Here is a 21,802-nt window from a genome sequence, read left to right on the forward strand (position 1 = left end):
TTCCTCTTCCAGTACATGAATAAAAACTTGCTGGAAAGGCCAAGATATGGTTGTTCTAAAATCTTGAACAACATGCTAAAAAGAAAGAAAGACTTAGTTTGGTTTAGTGATGACAGTTGATACATTCTCTATTTAATAAAGTTGGTTTAAATATCAATTTATGTTTCCTTAAACCTTTTTTTCTTGCATATCCAGCATTTAGATTTATTTAATTAATTAAATAAACAATTTAAAATGCTAGTTTTCTGCATTGTAACTGAATCTAATTTCCATCCAAAAGGAGCTCGACACACATCACCAGTAAAAGAAATGAATTGAATGAATAAGAAAAATCATTCGCCATTTTCTAGTAGAATAAAACATAAAAAATTAATGAGTTGAAAAAATGGAAGTTAGAATACATGCTTTCTTAAATATGTATGTAGTATATTCTGGTTATCAAGATGTAGCTCCAGGCTTTGTGTCAAGTCTTAAATTTTGTTATAATGGTAACCATTTTTTGATGGTTGCCAACCAGTGCGAATAAATCCTTTTTTTTTAGGAAAATAACCAACTAAAAAATTACAAACACCAAATAAGACTAAATTTAATTAAACCAGAGTTTCTTGGGTGTCATGCTTGATATAAGTGATTAAATTACTCTCTTAACTAGGTCAAGTGCAGTATAGAGTTCTTTAGGATATATTTGCTTGATTCTTGCAATATTGGGTAATGTAGCCAGCTTAAGTTTTTGCTTACCACTTACACATTTAGAAGCTGCTCTGCAAACAAAATGATTAAGGTGAAACTTGGTTTGAGCTGCTAGACCAGATTTTATTAAATTTTAAAAGTAAACCAATTTAGGTGTTGTCAAATTGCTCTTTTACAAGTCTCCATTTGCACTGCAGGTTTTTGAGCTGTTACTGAGGCATTCTGCTTTTTTTTGCCAAGCAGACAGTAGGTAGACTAAAGACAAATTTAAAAAAAACAGAAAACCAGGAGCTAAATTTAAAATGTGAAATGTGCACTTAAAATTTTACCACATGGGTGGTCAGAGTTTGAAATACATTCAGCTCTTAAATTATCCTTTGCCTAGCAACCTAAATATGGACTTAAGAACTAAGTTTTAGATATTGTTGTTGGAAATTCTTGGCCCAGGTTCTTAGTTAAAACAAAAGAAAAATTGTCTTGTATTGGACTTGTGGTATTTTGAGAATAATGCTACACAGTGAGAGGTTAGGAAAAGTCAAAAAGCATATGTTGCTGTTGTTCTTTCCATTAGATTTCTAGATTCTGGCCTCTTCTTCAGTGCAAGAAAAATGTGTTATATGTATCTTCCTCCATAAAGGGAAGATGTTATATGCATGTGTTATGTATATCTTCCTGCAAAACTTTTCTACAAGACTGTGGGGTTTGACCATGTGCTTTCCTCCTGCACTCCTGATTTTCCTGCTAGTGGTGGCACAGGCAGTAGTAGTTAAATCCTTTTGCTTTATCTATTTTAATCTGAGGGAATATGAAGAAAAGGAATCAGAGGGAGGAGGAGGGGGTGGAATATGATTTTCCTGGTGGTGGCAGGTGATAGAGCAAGGAGCAACAGTCCCAGGTTACAGCAAAGGAAGTTTAGGCTAGGCATTAGAAAAAGGTTTCTCATGAGGAGGGTAGTAAAGGACTGGAACTGGTTACCCAGAGAGGTGGTGGAGGTTTTTAAGACCAGGCTAGACAGAGCCATGGTTGGGATGATGTAGTTGAGGATGCTCCTACTTTGAGCAAGGGGTTGGACTGGATGACCTCCTGAGCAGTGTTCCCTCTAGGCCTTGCTGCATATGCGGCCACGTAGGTGTGCTCATGCCATGCTGCCAGGCACACCTGTGTGTCCACGCACATCATGCAGCTTAGAGGGAATGCTGCTCCTGAGGTCTCTTCCAACCCTAATTTTTCTATGATTCTATGGGAGCGGGGCCACACTAATCATATGCAACAGCCTGAGAGAGGGGGTGACAGGGGAATCTGGATGTGCTGTTTGGAACCCTGTTTGGTGATGCTTGTTAGATGTTTGGCAAGGTTGGTGAAGAAACAGGAATAATTGGAAATGGAAAAGGAAGGCACAGCTCAGCTGTGGGAGTGAAGAGGAAGTCTAAATGTATTTTGTGTAGAGGCTCACCATGACTTGAAAGAGAATCAGGACTGAGCTTAATGGGCCCTACCATATGTATTACATAGATGGGTTGCACTCACTTATCTTTGTAGTGGGTTCCTATTGGTATGTTTGCCCGATATAGGCCATGTGTTTTATAGCGGTACTCAGTGTTGGCTGAATTTAATCAACTTTATAATTGGTTTTCATTACTGAGCACCATCAGTTTAATGACACAGAGTATTTAATGAGGCTTTCTTGTATGCAAATGTAAGGCAAGTTGTTTTTTTTTTTGTTTCCCCTCTCCCCCCCATGCTGATTGGGGGTAGAGAAAAACCTCACCTTATACTTGTGTAAATATGGTAGCGCCTGCATGAATCACATCATAGTGACTATTGTGAAAATGGCCACCCACTCTTTCCTCCATTCATAATTGCACGGGTTACTTATCCTCAAGTTCTTGAGTCTTAGGGGGTCGGACTCGATGATCTATTGAGGTCCCTTGCGACCCTAACATCTATGAATCTCCTACTAAGCTAACATCTCTGGGTTTGGGATCAGCTGCCAAGTCCCATCCTTTTGCACCCCTCTCCTGCCACCTTCCTCTTCCATCATGGGTGAGCAAAGAGAAACTGAAAAATGATCCACCTGGGAGGAAGCCTTCTTAGGGTCTTTGAAGTGGAAACTCTGCCATGGTTGCTCCTCTCCTGTGGACATTTGCTCTTCCCTGGAAAAGGGGCTCAGAATATAACCATCCTTATTGGGATCTTCACATTCTTCACCACCCACAGCCCAAACTCCTTAGGAGATGTCTTTGCAAGGAGTTTTCTTCAGCTCGACTCGACTAATCAAGCTTTTCAGGGCAAAGTCTAAAAGTCTTTCTGAGTTCCTCGTTCAGTTCACTTCTGCAGGAGAAGCTCCAAGATCTTGTGTTTTCATAAATTGGGATTTGAGTCACTTGGCAAGGATTCCCATACCCACTTGGTCTCTCTGAGGGAAGTTCCTCTCTGGTTCATCTTCAGTTATGTATCTTGTGGCAAGGACTGATGATATTTAGTCCCGAAAAATAAACGATCAAGTTGCAACTTAGTTTTCAGCAAATGTAACATTCCCTTTTTGAGATACTAACTCCAGTTAAATTCCAACGTAATCATTGAGTGAGCGCAGAACATTATTCCGTAAAGAGGAAACGTTGTCAAAGAAGTTATACTTTGGGGGTTTTTTTAGTTGTTAATGCTGAGCCCATGCAGAAAAGGCAAGCATTATGCCCTCACAGCATCCTTCCTTCTGTTGCACAGCCCAACTGTTCTGTCCCACAAATAAACAGTGTTTGATTGCCAATTCAGAGACTACATCTTGGCTCCTGGTAGGGCACTGAATAGGTGAGAGCCAGAAAATCTGCAGGTAGCAGGAGGAGCTTGAAATCAAGGTTTCCTCCTCAACTCTGTGTCTGTTCTAAAATCAGTGGGAACAGGCTGCTCTGGGAAGAGAGCTGTACAGAGGCATTTTGTATCAGCACTCCTGGGGCCTATTGGAGAATTGCCAGTTTCTTAGTATTAGAGCTTGTGTGCTCGCTGTCGCTCTCGCTCTAACTCAAATGCGCACCAAGCCAAACTGATTAAGTGATGTCATGGCTGCCGTGAAACCTTTCATACAGCAGGTGATCAACCACTAATATAATGGTGTCAAGACTGTGAATCCAATTAGTAGCTTGATGAATGTCAGAAATTCTGCTGTTTGAATGACCAAATTGTAAGGGTTGAAATGAAGCCACAATGCTGAACGGAGGGGTTTGGTAGTTAATGTGCTGCATACTCAAGTTTGCGTGTGCATGCATCCTGGCCTAGCTATGGATCCTACAGATGTACATCTGCACAGATCGTCCCTGCACCTTTGTGAGCAGAGCTGCTGCTAGCTTGCATAAAAGTGCTCATTAATCCATCTCTTGGAATATGTGCTTGCTAGTGTTTTCAATTTGCCTGAGAATTTACAGATAGGAATGAATAGCATTATTTTGGAGCATCTTGTACTTCAATGTTCTAGCTTTCTAAAGATTCATTCCAGATATATAAGACTGCCAAATGATCTGGGAATCTTTGAGACCTGTACTTACATGTAGACATACATGTTATACTACATCACACCCTTCTAAACATACAAACAAGTAGAGTTTTCTTCATTTTATCCCTGGATAGTTTACTATTGACCTGTGAAGTATATTTCCTGTAGTCTTAAAAACCTGGAAGTTAGAGCCTAGCTCCCTTGGGAACCTGCTTCATGCTTAAACATAAAAAAGATTTATGTACAGTGACTGCTGCAACCTTAGTTCAAATGCCAATGCCTCCTATATGCTGAAGTCTCAACCTTATAGTTTCAGTATTGCTGTTTGTTTTTTCATATAAGATTTTACCAAAGAAAAAACATCTTTAGCACGATTCTGCTATTTCTAATTAATTAATGCCAGCATGATGTCCTCACAGAGAACGAGCCTGTCTTTTTTTTCCCCCACCTCTTTTTAATCTAACTAAAACCTCTTGCTTTATCGGCAGCTATGCAGCAGGGAAGAAACCTATAGGCAGTCTTTTGGGCCAGAGAATACAGCATTGCAGGATTTTTGGCTGGTCCCAAGACTCTCTCTAAACTCAGCAGTCAGTGCTCTACATGAGTAACTGATTGGTAGATCAGAGTATTTGAAGGAGAGGTCACTTCCATTTAACAGCAAGTGCATGGGTGCCAGTGAATATGCAGTCTGGAAGGCAAATAAGTAGATAGAAGTATGCTTTAAGGAGGAATGTTTCCTGAATGGCACTTCAGCCTCCACAGCTTGAAATGAAGGGATGATGCAGTGATACTTCTACAAATTGTGTTATAAAACTAACTGCACTCATCCAAGATGCCAAAATGGGGTGCGCAAAAATTGGAACTATGACCATGCCTTCTCCAATTGGCTTCTCACCCTTGACTCCTTTTTTTATTGGGCATCACGCTGCCATTTTTTTTTTTTTTTACTTTGGGTATTGTACCTTCTTAAACAGTAGTGGCACTGTCTTAAACATCATCCACTCATGGGCCCCAAATGAAATGGTGTTTGCAGTGGAATTTGGAGACCCTTGCTATGACCTACTCTTTACTTTCTTTTATGCCTGGACCAGCAGTGAAATGCTTAGATGGCAATGCTTATTAGCATCAGGCCCCTCAGGTTTTTTATGAGGGGCAAAGAAGCAGCTCTTTGCTGCCATTCAGAGCATGTTTTTCAGGTTCTTTGGACTTCAGGCAGTCATTGTTATATTTAGCTAAATTCCATTTGTATTTAGCAGGGTTAGAGACCAACTTTAAAAAGAAAAAAAATAACAGATGCTGAAGCATGTGAATATAGTTTTCAGGGACAAAGAATGTCATATCCCTGGGTACTCCCTCACCTCAAACCCATATTTCTCTTCTGAAGCCTTAAATGTGTTGAAATTGCAGTCAGGAACCATTCTGAAAAGCTGAGCAAATAATTTGTGATAAATAACATACTGAATGATTGCAAATCATTTCTTTTGACAAGCTGCCTGAAAACGTATCTTGACACTTCTAATACAATTCACTCTATGGCTTCCTGTTTTGAATGCTTACTTCTCAAAATTTACTTAGTCTCATCATAAATCAGGTGATATTGTTTCTGTTCATTGATCAGATCAATGTAACTGCTATAACCAGGTTTATAATGGTTAAGGTCCAGAAAATGCAGTTAAAATTAGCTTATGTGAATACTTGCTTTAATAGAATTCTGATGTTTGAGAGGCAATAGCCAAAAAGAGACCAGGTATCATTGTGACAGGTGAGCTGGAAAATTAAAATCATTTTGCTTTCTGTTGTAGGAAAGCACTGCAGAAGAGAAGCAGGAATTAGGGCAAGATTTGAAGGAGAGGGGAGGCACCTATCATATGAAACTTAGAAGCTGTTTCAAGCATTTTCCATGAAAAAGAAGGCAAATCAGAACAGACCTGAAGGGGCATCTAGTCCAACCACCAAATACAGAGGATGGTTTCCAGATCTATCAATTTCTGGCTTAAGGGTCAAGAGAGGTAGTTAGCCATGTTAGTCTGAAGTCAGGCAGAAGGCAGAGTAGATATGCACCTTTATAGACTAACTAAATCAGTGATTTATAGCATATGTTATCAGATGCTGTGAAGGGACTTCAGGAAGCAGAGCAGCTAAATAGAAAGCAGTGATTGGAATACAGAGGCTAGGGAATGGGGAGGAAAAAGCAGGGAGCACTGCTGAGAGAGGCAGGGTGGTTGAGGGGGAAAAATGCATTTCACCTGTGCTGCTCTGTTGAACAAATTCATTGTTGTTCTTCTGGCCCCATGATTCCTGCATGCCTTTCCACCATCATGCTTCAATGGGTGGGATGGAGGATGCCCTTAGCCTTGCCTAACCTATAGCATGGTGATCAGGACCATTTTCTGTAAAGTGAGAGATGCAGGTTGAAATTCCCCTAGCCTACGCAGGACCTAGAGCCACTTCCTGGGAGCCATGGGCAACTGGTGCCTCCTGAGTCTGGGGGGGCACCTGCAAAAGCCAGCGGGAACAGAGCTAGCAAGTACCCGCAAATGCCGTTGGCAGCGGGAACGGAGCTGGCAAGCACCTGCAGATGCCGGGGATGGCCCTGTTAGGGGGAGCACATGCACCCCCCCAATGCCTTCCTACTAATCGCCTATGCTGAGAACCAAGGCCTACCTGCTAGATTGAATGTGTAAAGCTGGGCAAAAGATGCAAAGCTGAAGGGGGTAGTTAGAAATGAAGGGAACCATTAGGTGACGGAAAATGAGATCACAAATTATCCTAAATAATAATGTGAATTTTCAAAAGAGTGGATGGGACAGGAGAAAGTAGTCTGAAAGTGAGATGAGAGCTTAATTACATCACTAAATTGGTCTCTCTTGGGACTGGGCCACTTTTTTTTTGCATTGCATATATATATGAAATGATGCCATGAAGTCTCACTTCCCATATGATTATATATAAAGATTTTCTTTATAACCATAGGTTTAAAAAAAAAAAATTCCTTGCATCTGATAGGCTTGTGTTGGGGAAGTGAGTGGTGGTTTTTGGCATACGTTTCAACTAATAGAACTGCTGATATTCTTAGCATAGATGCCAACTATTAGAAATGTTCCATAAGTACTGTATGTTACTTCACTTTTAAGGTACATAGTTTACTTCCATATTGTATCAGCAAAGAAGAGCCGTAACTAAATGATGGTGGGGAACCCCAGAGGAATCACAAGAGGCATTGCATTTGAGTTGCATGCAGTCCTTTGGAGGAATCAACTATTTTTCCCTTCTCAGTCAGCTAGGGCTTCCTCCTTGGTCTATAGAGTTGCCATGGTCTGTGGGGATGCTAGTCTGAGCAGCCCTTGTGTTAGGACATGACTGTAATGTCCTTTTTAATTTTCCATGGGTTCTGAATATAGCTAAGTATGCTTTTTTTTCTTGAATCCCTTACCTTCAGAGAAGAAAATGTATGATTTTGTGATAACAAAAATAAAAAAATAATGAAATTGTCTTTTGTCTATTGATAAGTTCAGTGGGTTTTTAACACAAAGGGCTGCCTTATTTTTGAGGTAAGGTTCTGCTTCCCTGGAGTTGAACATGCAGCTCCTGGAAAGGTTATTAGTATAATATGCTTATTGTTTTAATTGCAAATGAATTTTAAACCACAATTTGTTAAATCATGGCTTTTTAAAGTCACTCATTTAGGTTCTTGTAAATTGTAATCACTAAATTAGAAGTGCTGCCCTCAAAGCTCTAGGGTTAGCTTTCTAAGGACTCCCTGCTCTCTCTCTTAATGTTTCAAGTGAAATGAAGAAGGGAAGTAGTTGTTTGATATGCAGGAGTTGTTCTATATTGTGAATGCTAACTGCATTCTGATGTCTATCAATGGTGATGAAAAACAATGAATGCAACACTGCAGTATTGCTGTTCAAGCAGAGCAGTCTGTAAAAAGGTGATGGTTGTGACAATGGCTGGTACAGTTTACCAGAGCTGGTAGCCAGCAGCCATTAAAACAAACACAGAGCAATAAATAAGGTCTTGGTTCAGTCTCCAAAGAAGATAATTTGAAATGTAATGTGTCAGCTTCTCACATATGCCCCCATCTCCTTCATATTCCTTGTTGACATTTTAAATATTCACTATCTTTCAAATAAAACTGTTCCATCATCCAGAACTTCCTTTTTATCACCACTGTCTCTCCGGAAAGACTCTATTTAATATGGGCAAATGTACCTTTGTCTTTTTCTTCTTTTAAAGCACCCTCCTTTTTAATTTTTTTATTTGAACACAATTAATGGGAGGTGTTGGTCCAGCTAGCTCAGGTGTTTCAGCTATGAAGCAACTCTTTGGACTTCGATGTGGGATGTTCATATATTTTTTCTAATTCAGTACTTTCAAACAGTCTGCTGGCTTCCTGTGGGGTGGTGGTTATTTTTAAACAACAGCACACTATGTATTTATTGAAATACTACAGCAAAAATGCCAGAGTATGCCATCATATTCTGGGTTCTGATTGGCTGGTCATATCTTCCACTATTTATTTCTTATTTCTATTCATGTCATATAATAGGAGTAGTCACTGGAGCAGGACAACATTGTGGCAGCATAGTGGCATATTGTTTGAAAGCAGTTGGAAATGGAAGACAAGGCTTCCTTTTGAAATGTGGCAATTATCTGCTAATAAAAATGGGAAACACTGCAAGAATGAGCACTAAAGAACTTACTAGTGCTTGAATCCTATTTTATTATATGTATGTGTATTTTTTTTTTAAGAAACTGTACAGATTTTGCATTATCTGGCTAAATATTGTTTGTAAGATATGTCTGCTGAAGTTTTGATAAATTTATTGTTTGCTGTGTGTGGAAACAACTCTGTGTAGTGCCAAAACAAAAAAATACTCAATACCCTATGTGTAATGCAATAACAACAGAATTACAATTGCCTTGTATAAAGTATCCGGTAATGAAGGCAGATAATGGAATTCTTTACAAAAGCAGATGCTAACTGGCTCCCCGATGCTAGGCAAAGAACTGAAAAGTGATACCAGCTGGAAGAAGAAAAGACAGCTGAAAAATACATTACAAAGAAGATGCTGTAGATGCATGTTTGCTTAAGCAGTAAATACTTGTATAAAATAATCTTCTGCAATTCTTATTAAGAGGCACACTGAGGCTATCGTTAGAATGTTCTAGGAAATCGGCTGGAAACTCAAAGGATGTTTCTATGCAGATTGGAAGAGTAACATAATGACAGCACTGGGAGTAGTGCATTAGCATTTACACTGCAGTTGCCTACCAGTGAGGACAACCCTTGGAAGACTGTTCTAAGTAATAGTAAGAGGTAGGGCTTACCATTAAAATCAATATTTTGTATTATCCAAAGTAGTAACAATGTACTCTGCTGAGCTCAGCATTGCTTTTAAAAAATAAAACAAAAGAATATGTGCGTATGTGTGCATGCGCATATGCACGCGCATGCGCACGTGTAAACACACAGACACAAACTGCATTGACTGCAGCAGTGCATGATGAATGTACGCTCACCCTGGGCTAGGGAGGGGCATTCAGCACATAAATTACACTCTGTATTTCCTCCCAGTTTTTGTAATCTTTCATCATTTTACTCCTCTAGTCTCCTCAGCAGGGACACTGTTTCAAATGATTGCTTCCTAAATGGGCATGGTAATTTCATGAAGAGCACATTTTCCACAGAGGAGGTTTCTCTGTGTACGTGGGCTTTTTGCACAGCAACAGAGGAGAGAAAAGAAATGGTCCCTTTACCACGTCAACTTTTTAACACTTTCTCCTTTTTGACATTGGTCTGTTGACAGTTCCAGTCTTTCTTGTGAAGATGTAATTTTTTAGTCAAACAGCTCTAGCAAGGAAGCCTAAGACCCTAAAACAGCCGACTGACTAGTGTCAAGGGGTCTCACTGAATTAGACAGATCAGAGGCTTGACATGGGAGTTCCTATATGAATGCCACCATCACTGGACTGTTAGGCTGCTTTGGGGTGTTACATGTGCTCCTTGCCTGCCTTTCTTTACCCTACATCCTAGCTGTGTGATTTAACTGCTGAATGATTGACTATTCAGGTTGGGAGCCCTTCCTCCCTTACAAGAAAATCAGAAGTCTTGGTTTCAGTCCAGTGTGGAACAGGAACATTTTTTAAAGTTTTTATGGGACAGCAAAACCCTCCCTCCCCAGATCAGAGTAAAATACAAGCCTGCACATGGAATTGATTGTCACTAATGCTATACTCTGTAGATATTGGTTTGATCAAACAGTTATTATGCTCCCTGTAACAGTGCCTCGTCTAATATCAGGCTTAAAAAAGAAAGTTTTGCTGGATCTTCCTGACAAGAAGTGAGTTTTGATGCGGTCCCTAAAGAGATGCTGTACAGTGTTCTCTGCATGTGTGCGTGTGCTCTCACTGTCCCTTAGCTGCCACTCTAGGCGACTGATTGGGAGTAGCTTAAGAAGTATGCTTGTAGAGTTCTGTTTTGCTTTTAGCAAATGAAAAGCAGATGTGTTTGGCATACAAAATGAGTAGTAAAATGAACTGTAGCAGAGAGCAGTAATGGGTCAAGAAGACCTTTCCAGAGCACTGAGTTTTCCCTTTACTTGTATGACCGGATTCTATGGGAGGCCTCTGGGTGTAGACCTATATTTAAGGGGTGTAGGTTGTAGCCGTGTTGGTCTAAGGACATCAGCAGGCAAGGTTCTTTGGGTGAATCTGTTATCTTTTATTAGACCAACTTAAATAGTTGGAAAACAATTATTAAGCAAGCTTTTGGGTTCAAAAATCCTTTGTCAGGCTGGGGTTTTTGAACCTGAAATCTTGCTTAATAATTGTTTTCCAACTATTTAAGTTGGTCTAATAAAAGATATCAGATTCACCCAAAGAACTGTGTCGACCTATATTTAAGACTGTTGTGGCATGTATGCACCATGTAGCTTCAAGATAAGTCATCAATGTTTCCACAGTGTGGAACTGATTTAGCTGTGGTAGAGGTAAGGTTTCCCAGCAGAGCTGGATCTTGGGGGTAGGGATCAAATCTGAGTGCTAGACTTCTGCAGTATGAATAAAGCATCCAAGCTTGCATGTGTGCAAGCCACACTTTCACATGCAGCACTTCTTAAACCGCAGCCATTTGCTTTTGCTTCAGGGCATCTTGCATATTAAAAAGAAAGACTACCAGTTCCTGATGGCAACTAGCAAAGCACATCCCAAGTCGCTTGTAAATGTACTGCATCAGTTGATATTAAAACTAAAAATATAGCTTGAAGCTGTGTTACTGCTCAGTGCAACTATGCAAATCTGGAAGTATGACTTACAATAAAAAATGTGTCCATATTCTTTACGGTATTTTGACTTTTATAGAGAAGCTTTGTGGAGTTCGGCTATCTTTCTTTTACATTAAGAGCCAAAACCTGACTATTGGATCTGTCCCCCTGTTCAAACTGACCTGACAAGCAATCAAATGTTACACAGAGGCTGGGGGTTCACTGGGTGACCTACAGCTGGCATAACTAGCTCTTTTTGTGCATTGATTTGTTTGTTGTGAGATAATGGAAAGTTCAGCATGACGTGTGCCTGCGGTTCCCAGCTAGCAGAGTAGTCCCGAGAGGTCTGCACTGGCCTGAATGACTTGGAGCAGACCTTTTGCTGATTCAGCCCATGCTAGGGTGTCTTTTGACACTTCCAGAAGATCTGGGAAACTGACAATTGTTCTAGCACATTTGACTTCTTTCTGGGTCCTCACAGATTGTAGCTCAACCAGACTGACATCTGATTTGGTCTGTAGGCTGTCTTTTATTCTTCTGTCTGGGAAACAGGTTTTCAGCATTTTAATTCCATAGATGGAGATAATTTATAGAAATCTGAATTGCCAATTTCTGTTTGTTTGTTGGTTGGTTTTTTTTTTTGAGGGGAGTTAATCTGAGATCAGTAAAATGAGATGAAATGGATTTGTCTGTCTTGTTACCACCTAGGTTTGGTACTGAATCTACAATGAAGTTTGGAGTGAGGGAGTGGTCACAAGCATGATGAACCTAGATTTTGAAACCTAGTTTGTTTTTGAGAAAACCTATATCTAACTGAGCGGGATCCATTGAATCTGAATGACAAAGAGAGTTTAAGAATCTGAGAAGTTATTTGGAGAGGTTACTGTGGAGGAGAGCATGGCTCACTCTGTTAGTTTTGGTAATGCTGACTAGATGCAACAGAAGAGGCTCACAGTGTGCTAGGCTACTAAGTTGAAAAAGGTTGGGGGAAATGCTATAACATGGGGGACAGAACTGAGTATAGCACAGCAGGATTTAGAACCCTTTTGCCTCTAGAAACCAGGGCTTTGGTAAATTTCCCATTTAAACTCAGGTTTTTGAGGCAGGGTTGAAACTGAAAACTACAGAACTGTTTAAAAAATAGTGATAGTCATGGTTGATCCCCTTTTTCCCCTGGTTTCATATTGATGATGACTTGGTCAACCACATATCCAGGGCAGGTGCTCCCCACCAGCTGTCCATATTCCGGTTAGGTTATTTTGACCATTTAGGCATTGACAAATCCAAACATTTCACCCTTTAGTTCAAATTTACTTTGTAGGCTTGAAGGGAGATTGAGTCAGCTGCAGTCAGCAAGAGTTCGGTGAAGCTTTTTAAGATCTACAGAGCTAAATACTGAAGTCGGGTCAATTGTGTAACATCCTTTGTGGTCTGGGTGGTGGAGTCAAAGAGGGAACCTGGACCCGGATGAGTTGGATGGTTCCCTGCTGAGCCCAATACACCTGACACTGTGATGTCCTTTTAAGGCCAATCTGCTAAAGAGAACTGGCAGTAGCCAATGCCATCTAACCTCTTCTCTGAGTTTTTAGTTGGGTCTTGTTTTCACATTTACTTAACTATCTGCAGTATCCCAAAGACGGCATTTTTCATGCTTCAGATGCATTACAAAATAGCTGAACAGATATGAATAATAGATGTAAACAGAAGGAAGCATTTGCTTAACTCTAGGTCTGCCACCTAATAACTGACGTACTGAGCCATTTTTTTTTAAGTTAACTCTTACTGGTTCTCACCCTCTCTCTCTAGGAAAGCAGACAATGGCTCTAGACAACTCAGTCACCAGCACTTAACTGACATTTACAGCTCTTTGAAGTTTTGCTAATTTTGTAATGGTGGTTAAAGTGCACTAATTTCAATCTGTAAATATAGATGGATAATAATTATGCATTTTTTGGGATTCAGGACATGGGGCTAGGGAATGTTTCAGTGAAGCTCCCGGAAACTGAGTGTTAATTGCAGGGATCAAGCTCTTGTGACTCTATACTAAATGCTTTTTCAGGTATTTTTATTCACTTTTTTATTTTGTAGTCTCTCACCTGTCTCAGATCCTCCCCCTCCTTGTTGCCTTGGAAACATCCACTAGTAGCAGTTAAATTGTACTGCTAACATACATTTTCCTGTAGTAGAATGGTAATAGCTAATATTGACCTAGCTGCTAATGCTGACTCAGGGATACAGTCATACATATAATATCTTTCCTTGCTCCTCTTAATGCATAATGCATCAGTCTTTCACCTTGGGCTGCTTGGTAAAGGTGATATCCAGTCACAGTTAAGTATTTCTATTTGCTTTTTAATGCCTTTCCCTACTGAAATGTTGGATTTGGCTGATATGAGAAACTATCTTTTGAACACTACACCTAGTTTGGAACCCAATGTCAAGGGACAGCAAGGAACATGAAACTTTTGGTGACTGACCTTTACGTGTAGGAACTGGAAATTTGTTTCCTGGGGTGAGAAGACCTGCACATAAATAGAAATGTTTGCTCTGAGCACATTTGTTTATTCAAATCTAACTGCAGAGATCCCATAACTTTTAAAAACTATAGCATTCTGCAACATGAATGAGAAAACGGTTGATGCAAAAGAAATAACTATGTTAATTTAAAGATTTTAAAAAGTGATTTAGTTCAAATGCACCCGTAATGAATATCTGCCTTGGGAATGCCACATGGTAACGTGGTCTCCTGGAGTGTACTATAGCTGTATGCCTGAAACATTAGCACAGAAACAGGAATCATAACTGCAGAAAAATAAGGATTGAAAGTCATCCCTCAAGGCATTGCAGTAAGGGTATTTACTTTGAAAGCATTTTCCTTTCTATTTTTCTACAATGCTTAATAATTCAAGTCTATTTATTTCAGTTTTCTAAATCTGAAAAGATGACATCCAGATCTATATCTCTACTGTTGACCTGTTCTTTAAAAAAAAAAAACCCTTGGTATTAGAAGGAATGCAGTGTATACAAGTATGCTGGGATCTCAGCCATTTAATATCATCAATGTTGTTTCTGAATCCACATGGTAGATAAATAATACATCATTTCAGAAGCAGTATCATAATGCCTGCGCAATATGAGGACTCCAGATGGATCATTTACAATAAGGATTGAACCTAGGATCTTTATATCAAACAGGCCAGGCACATAAAGACCTTGGGTTCTATAGCTCAGAGACTATAGCAGACTCATCAATTTTTAGATATAGATTATCCATTGGAGGGGGTGGAGGGGAAGAAAAGAGTATTATCCTGGATCTCATGGCAAATTTTATTTAAAACCTATTCTGGGATTACCCCAGATGTAATAGACTAAATGAGCCAATGATTTTGAGAAGTGATGATGTGTAACATATCTCTTTGTATTCTTAGATAATTTATTTTGCATCTATTTACCCTTTTGTAGAGAAAATCAGGCAAAGATATGCTGATCTGCCAGGAGAATTGCACATTATCGAGCTTGAAAAAGATAAGAATGGGCTTGGACTCAGCCTTGCTGGTAACAAGGACAGGTCTCGTATGAGCATCTTTGTGGTTGGCATCAATCCCAGTGGCCCCGCAGGGAGAGATGGAAGAATGCATATTGGTGATGAACTTTTAGAGGTAAGTATTTTGTCTGACTATATAATGGGTTGGTATGGAGAGAGGGGAGCCCAGAATCCTGCGAGTTAGACCTTAAATGAACATTTGGAGCCAGTGCCTAGAATTTTATTAGCTCATGACAAGTGAAGAAAACTGAGCTTTGAGTGGGCAAGTGTGTTTCCAAAGACAAAAATCACAGACTACCGAAAATTGAGTGTCTGGTCAGGGAGGTCTGTGCTGATAACTGTTCACAAACTATGCTTAGCAAGACACCCCTGAAAGAGGAGGAAGAAATAGTAACTTCCTCTTTATGCTGTTTCCCAGAAAAATGTATGCTTTTGTGGTTGACAACCATTCCCCCAGTTCTCTGGCTAAAAACAAAATACAGTGCTATGTTGTTGTCCATTTTGATCAGTTATCATTTAAAATTGCCACTTTTTTCCATAGTCATATTGAACACCAGTTATTCCACAGAACAGGAACTTTTACCAAAAATGCAGTATTTCATCTTTGCGCTCTCCTCTTCTCCAACACTCTTTTTCCATTTTGCACCATCCCATTTGATGTTTGACTGCCGAAGAGCAGCACTGTTTGCTGAAGTCTTCTGTTCTTCCTGCAGCATCTCCCACATCATGACTGCTCCACAGGCTTGAAAACTCATTCAACCCTGTGGATTTTTCCCTTGTCACTGACCAGTAGGTGTGGGTTGACCTCATGGACTCAGTGAGAGGTCATTTTATACTTTCAACAACTTTCTGTGGTGCTTAGGTACTAAGTAGTGTATTTTCTAACATTTCTTAGCCTGAAAAAGAGGACTAACTTCCAGGGAATGTCTTGAGCCCATGGATTATCTAAAGCCAAATTGCATCTCTGTCTCTCATGAGAGCGTAGCAGGTAAATTGCCCTTTCCTCCACAGTAATGTTGTTTTACTTACTAAGAATTAAAGATCAGTTGAACTAGATTGGCACATCTTAAACATGTACCACTTCAAACATAGGGACACACAAATAGAGCAGGTATTTGACTGGTGATACGTGGTCAAGATAACTTTGGGTATAATCAGAATGAATCTTATAGGACCTTTGTTCAATCAGCAAGGGGTAGAGATATTCCAGTATTCCAGTATCTTCCAAATTATTCCCTGAATCACATAATGTCTTTAACCAGTGGTAGGGCTGCCCATGACGGATGAAACAAGACTGGTGAATTTTGTAAATATTTATTATTTTTAAACTTTCACGTGTGTTTTTTGTTTTTCTTTTTTGGGGAAGGATGGGGTGAGGGGAGAATCTGGGTGTCAATTACTGCATGTATGAGAGGTTTAAAAATACTCGGGGTAGCCTTAATTCTACACCCAATGAAATCAGAGAGAACTCCCATTTCCTACAGTATATGAAAGCCATTACTTGCAGTTTCTGAAATGCCACCCTACAAATGAACAAACTGTGTCTACTGAGCAGTAAGTGATTGCCACCTTTCATTTATCTTTAGGATCAAATGAAACAAGCTGCTATTGGCCAAAATTTATGCTCTGAATTACTTGTGTGAAATGATATAGTTGTCTTATTCTAGTTCCGGATGAGCCAATAGTCATTGCACCAATGCATCTTGAATAACAAAAGGAGCCAATCGCGCATTGATCTGTTCATGTTCATATAGACTCCCAATTATTCAAAGCAGTTGATGAGGCTTAGGCTATTTGACTTTTTTAAAAGACCTCCATGTTGTGTATATGTACTTGAAGTAAACATGCATTGAAATGGCACTAACAGACCACCTTATTAAAAGTTTCAGGAGCATAAACTTTAGAGGTTGTCATGCTGTGAGGTGTAAACTGATGACTACCACACACGGCATTGACCTATGCAGTTGATATGGTGTGACTTTTGTTGCACTCACAAAACCCTATGTTTAAAAAAACCAACAACCTTAAGTTTGCAGACTCAAGGACTAAAAATTCCAGGAAGCCAAAATTAAAATGGCCTTTGTAACAGCAGTGTAGCTCCCTTGTGTATATGCATTATGATACAGTCTTTAATTAAATGGTCTCCTACTATTTTTTTCCTGTAGGATCTGCCTCATTCAGTGGGCATAATAGACGGTGCTTAATTAATGAACAGGTTATTCAGTATTTTGTCGTATCCTTATTGTATGTGTGTGGTCTAGGGCTACTTACTACCTGCTGTTCCAAATTTCTTCTGATGATAGAATTTTCTCATGGTGGTACTTATCATTGTCATATCCAGGGGCTTCACAAACATAATTGAGGCATAGACTGTCTGTGATTTCCCACACTGGGTGTTTATTTGCAGCAGCTCTCTACTCTTAAGTAACTCATGACCATTACCTCCATTCCATTATACAAAAGTGTACAGGACTAAGGAAGCTCACTTACAATGTGTATATCATCCTTCATCTTGCCTGCCCATGATAACATCTCAACTGCAAACTTACATGATAAATACAACTTCCTAAATAATTTAAAACTCCTGCAAATATCCATTCTGTGTCATTAAAACAAAATAAAATGAAAACAAGACTGTGAAAGCACAGACAAGATGTGGCATTTTGTGTCTTTTCACTGTCAAGTTCATGGAAATTCAAACGGAAGAAAACAGGGAAGCAGATGTTTTCCCCTGCAGCTCTTACTCTTTCTCCTTTGAGCAATGTCGCAGTATTCCCAAAGCACACACTCGCTCGTTCACCCTTTGAATTATACTGAGCGGGATCTACCTTCACCTGCCCTGCAGTCGCATATGCGACTTGCTATTCTAAAACATCATCATATTTCCCAAATTTTACAACCTTTTAACCTTTAAGCACCAAATGTAATTTAAGGGTGTGGACAGATGTAACACTTAGACCGGTTTAAATGTTGTTTAAACCTCTAGTGTCCAGACTTACAAATCAGTTTAGAATGGTGTAGACTGGTTCACTGTGAACTAGGTCAGTGTTATGTGCAGACATCCAACTTTCCATGACTAGTGTGGTTAGTCCTCCAGGCATCCTACACTGCAGTGCCCCTCAACCCAACCTTTACAGGGCAACTGTCTCCTCTGATATGCAGCCAAAACTACTGCCTCAACCTCTGTTGCTGGCACTTGATTGCAGAAATCCCTGGGTTGGGGCACTGGGAGCAGCTGTCTGCCACTTTTAAAGAACTGGTCAAATTCTTTCCTTTGGTGGCAACGGGCCAGGGTTTTATGCATACCAGGCTCATTTGGAGTGGGAGGTGGCCTTGGGGATGTGGGGTGTGCCTGGGGGGTTGGGGGCTCTGGGGACGCTGCCCAAGGATTCCACTGCCATCAATGGAAGGAAACTGGCCAGCTTTTTTAAAGCAGCAGAGCCCCCAGCTACCAGGCACACAGAAGCAGGCATCCAGGCAACTTCCCCAACCTGACTACCCCCTCCACCCTTGCTCCTACCCAACCTGCCTGGTATGCATTGAAAACTGGACAGTTTCCATTAATTGCAGTAAGTTAATGAGTGGCTTCAAGGAAAGCGCTTTTTAAAACCACAAAAACTGTGGATTTTCTGGGGGCCCCAGCTCCTGGGAACCCAGACTCAGGGTCTACGTAGACCCCCAGCCCTACACACACATCTAGGCACTCCCAGTCAGTGAACTATCACCCAGATTTTAGCAAAGTGCAGGAATGGGTCTTTATTGAACTTGGAGAAGGGGAAGCAGAAAATTGCAATTGGGCCACTTCTACTTAAAACCCATAACTGTGTACACATAGACAGTTGTGAGCCAGTTTCCAATCAGTGACATTGTCAGAATGGTCCACACGTTATGTCCGTCCACGCCTTAATGCTGTTCTTTTCTTTACCTGCCGTTAAACCTAGAGACCATACTTGCTTCCCACCTAACTGTTGACAGTCCCAGGACTCTGGGATGCAATACATGCTATAACCTTGAAATGAGACGTAGAGGATCTTGTGAGGTGTAGCATGTTCACCTCCATTATTTGATCACTTGTGGAGTTCAGGTAGAAGAATTTGCAACTCTTGCCAGAGGCCCTTCCAGATTGCTTCATATCACAGTCACATGCCTATCAAGCTGCTTTAGCTTACTCCCTCCGCCTCTTATTACAACTGTGCTAACGCACTGAATGCAGATAGCGTAGAATGGTGCTGCAGCTATTCTCATTGGTTATTGCCAGCTTTTAGAGTGGCAGAGTTCAGGTTGTCGGGGTGTGTAAGTTAATGCTTTGATTCCTTGTCTTCCTGTGGTTTGAGTTTTACTGATTTGGTGTTCTGGATGGGCATAGGATACCACTGGGCAACCTCAAAGGGATTTATTATTGAACTCATTACTCATCTTCCAGCTACTAATTTCTGCCACAAAGGAAGAAGGGATCTACAGAGAAGTCTCCTTTCCTGCAAGTTCCTGATTCAATGTACATGCGTGTGCATGTACATTGTTGAAAAAATATAAATGCTGGAAGAGTGGCTTTATTCTTCTCCTCTTACTGTTTATGAAGGAAAATTATTGAGACAATGTTCTATTTACATAAGAAAGATCTCTTGTTCTCTTTACATAAGAAAGATGCCTGAATTACTTAAGTAGAATTATTAATGTTAGAAAAAGCAATTGGGATTTGACTGTCTGCTGTACTGTTAATTATTGGCTTCCAGATTCTCGAATATTCTTCCCTTCCCTTGTTGTCCTTGGAATGTTATTGATTACCGAAAATGGCCTAGAAGGTTAGATGATTGCTTTTATTGAGGGCCATGCCATATAGCTACTTCACACTAGAAATCTGCACTCCTTGTGGAAAAGGGTAATTGCTAATTTCCATAGTCAGTACATAGAATGTGAATTTCCCTAAAGTACATTCTGGACTGCTGCTCCTGATGACAATAAATTTATTTTTATGCCATTTTGTCATAGTTCAGAAGCCACCCAGACAGCTTTTATGGTATATTTAATTAATATAATTACAATTATATTAATTATTTTAATTACCATTTAATATTAAGAACATGATGTGAATAAACATGAATTATGCTGCATCAGTGCGTCAGGTGTATAAGCCACTTGTTAGTTTAAACACTTTCTTATAAATGAACCACCCAGTCAAAAGGGTGGTGTCAGTTCTGTCTTAACAGCTGTCTTTTCTTTTGTTTTGGATGTTCTGTTCTCAGTTTGTTCACTCACTGTAGAAGTTGTCTCTGTGTGTGTGTGTGTGTGTGTGTGTGTGTGTGTGTGTGTGGTATTTCAAGATCTTTATTTAAAGTTATTCAGGGTTCTGCCAGCAGCAGTAGCCCACTAGGAGATAATGGTTTCCAGACATGAAAATTGGAGGACCTTAACCAGGACAATGTCGTCTTGGTTGGGTGATCCCAAGGGTGTGATTTACTTTGCCTATAATTCTACATTTACAGGCTGATCATATTCTCAGGGCCGTTCACTGCAGGAAGTGGTGGAAGAGTGAGGGCTAAGAGTAAAAAAAAAATAATGGCAATTTCATTAACTTTTTAGGTGTATGCAAGGCGATATGATTTTAATCCGGCAATTTGCAAAGCTGTTGTTGCAGCAGGTGTATACAGCACGCACTCTTCTGCACTCCATGCCACCCGTAAAGCAAAGTATGACACCTCAGTATACAAGATGTGGTTGTAGATATTTTTGCTGTCTGTGGAACTTATGTTCTTTATTCACAAATGTGTCAAACAGCACAGATGCCACATGCATGATTTAGAAGAATATTCTGACAAAGGATACAGTGAGGTGGGAAGACTTCAGTTAAGTTAATTTTCTCTTTCCTTTTCCCATTTTATTTCCTCCCTTATGTATTTTTCTTTATCTTGTGAATCATGGTGCTGTGTGTTTTGTACAGACCAATTTTTCAAACCTCTGCAAGGAAGGCTTCTGTTCCATTATGAAAGATCTGGCTAATTAGCAAAACGTTATACTTCCGTGGTCATACAGGACCTAACACAAGTAGATTTGAAGGGTAAAGACCACAGAAAGGCATTTCACCATATGACTCAGTGTTTTCTAACTTTAACTTCGGATCCTTTAACCAGTACCAAACTTTTCTTGTATTTAATAAAAAATAAAAAAAAATCTGTTGAACATTACCTATGGCAGATCATGGTCCCTCTTCCAAAGGGATGACAGAACTTGGAAGGGGGTTTGGGGTCAGCAGCATTCCCCCCTGACCCCAGAACTCAACAAACACAAAACCTTGGAGGGGAGGCACAGGGTAGGGGGCTTTTGACCTGGCACCCTACTTGCAGGGGTCCAGTGTCAAACCCAGAGGGTTCTCCATGTAGGAACTGGACAGCTGCATAATCCCGGACCCAGCATCTGTCTGAGAGAGCTGTGGGCCAGGAGGCAGCTGCTGTTCTGTGGGGAGGGGAGAGCCGGTGTGGGGGGAGATTCGGGTCAGGAGGCATCACTGCAGTGGGTGTCAAAGATGCCCTTGGCCCCCACGGCCATGTTTCCTCCTTCAAGGATCATGGACCCATGGCCCTTGCCAACACTTGGGGTCATGTCAGGCAACTGACCCAAGTTTGAGGGCTGCCTATCTGCCAAGGCTGTGTCACTCCCCCACAGTAGGAGCTGGGCAAGGAGTGGGGCCACAGGGAGTGGAAGAGCTCCTCACGGGCCTCCCAGCTGGTGGGTAGATGAGCTGGGGCCTCTGGGCTCTGCTGCCACAAGCTGCCCCAGTGACCCCTTGGCCCAGCAGGCTGGTGGGCTGCATTTCCC

The 21,802-nt window shown here is 40.5% G+C and overlaps 1 protein-coding gene across 9 annotated transcripts in view; it reads left to right on the plus strand.

The window, feature by feature from the left end:
- Positions 1–21,802, plus strand: part of PATJ (PATJ crumbs cell polarity complex component) — a 242,996-nt gene that overhangs the window by 129,593 nt on the left and 91,601 nt on the right. For all 9 annotated transcript variants that reach the window (XM_059727901.1, XM_059727903.1, XM_014593899.3 and 6 more), the window contains one exon: positions 14,908–15,104. In XM_059727901.1, coding sequence (XP_059583884.1) covers positions 14,908–15,104 — 197 coding nt within the window. The remainder of the gene's footprint in view (positions 1–14,907; positions 15,105–21,802) is intronic.

This window comes from Alligator mississippiensis, chromosome 5 (genome assembly GCF_030867095.1).
Source record: "Alligator mississippiensis isolate rAllMis1 chromosome 5, rAllMis1, whole genome shotgun sequence".
NCBI classification, from domain to species: Eukaryota; Metazoa; Chordata; order Crocodylia; family Alligatoridae; genus Alligator; species Alligator mississippiensis.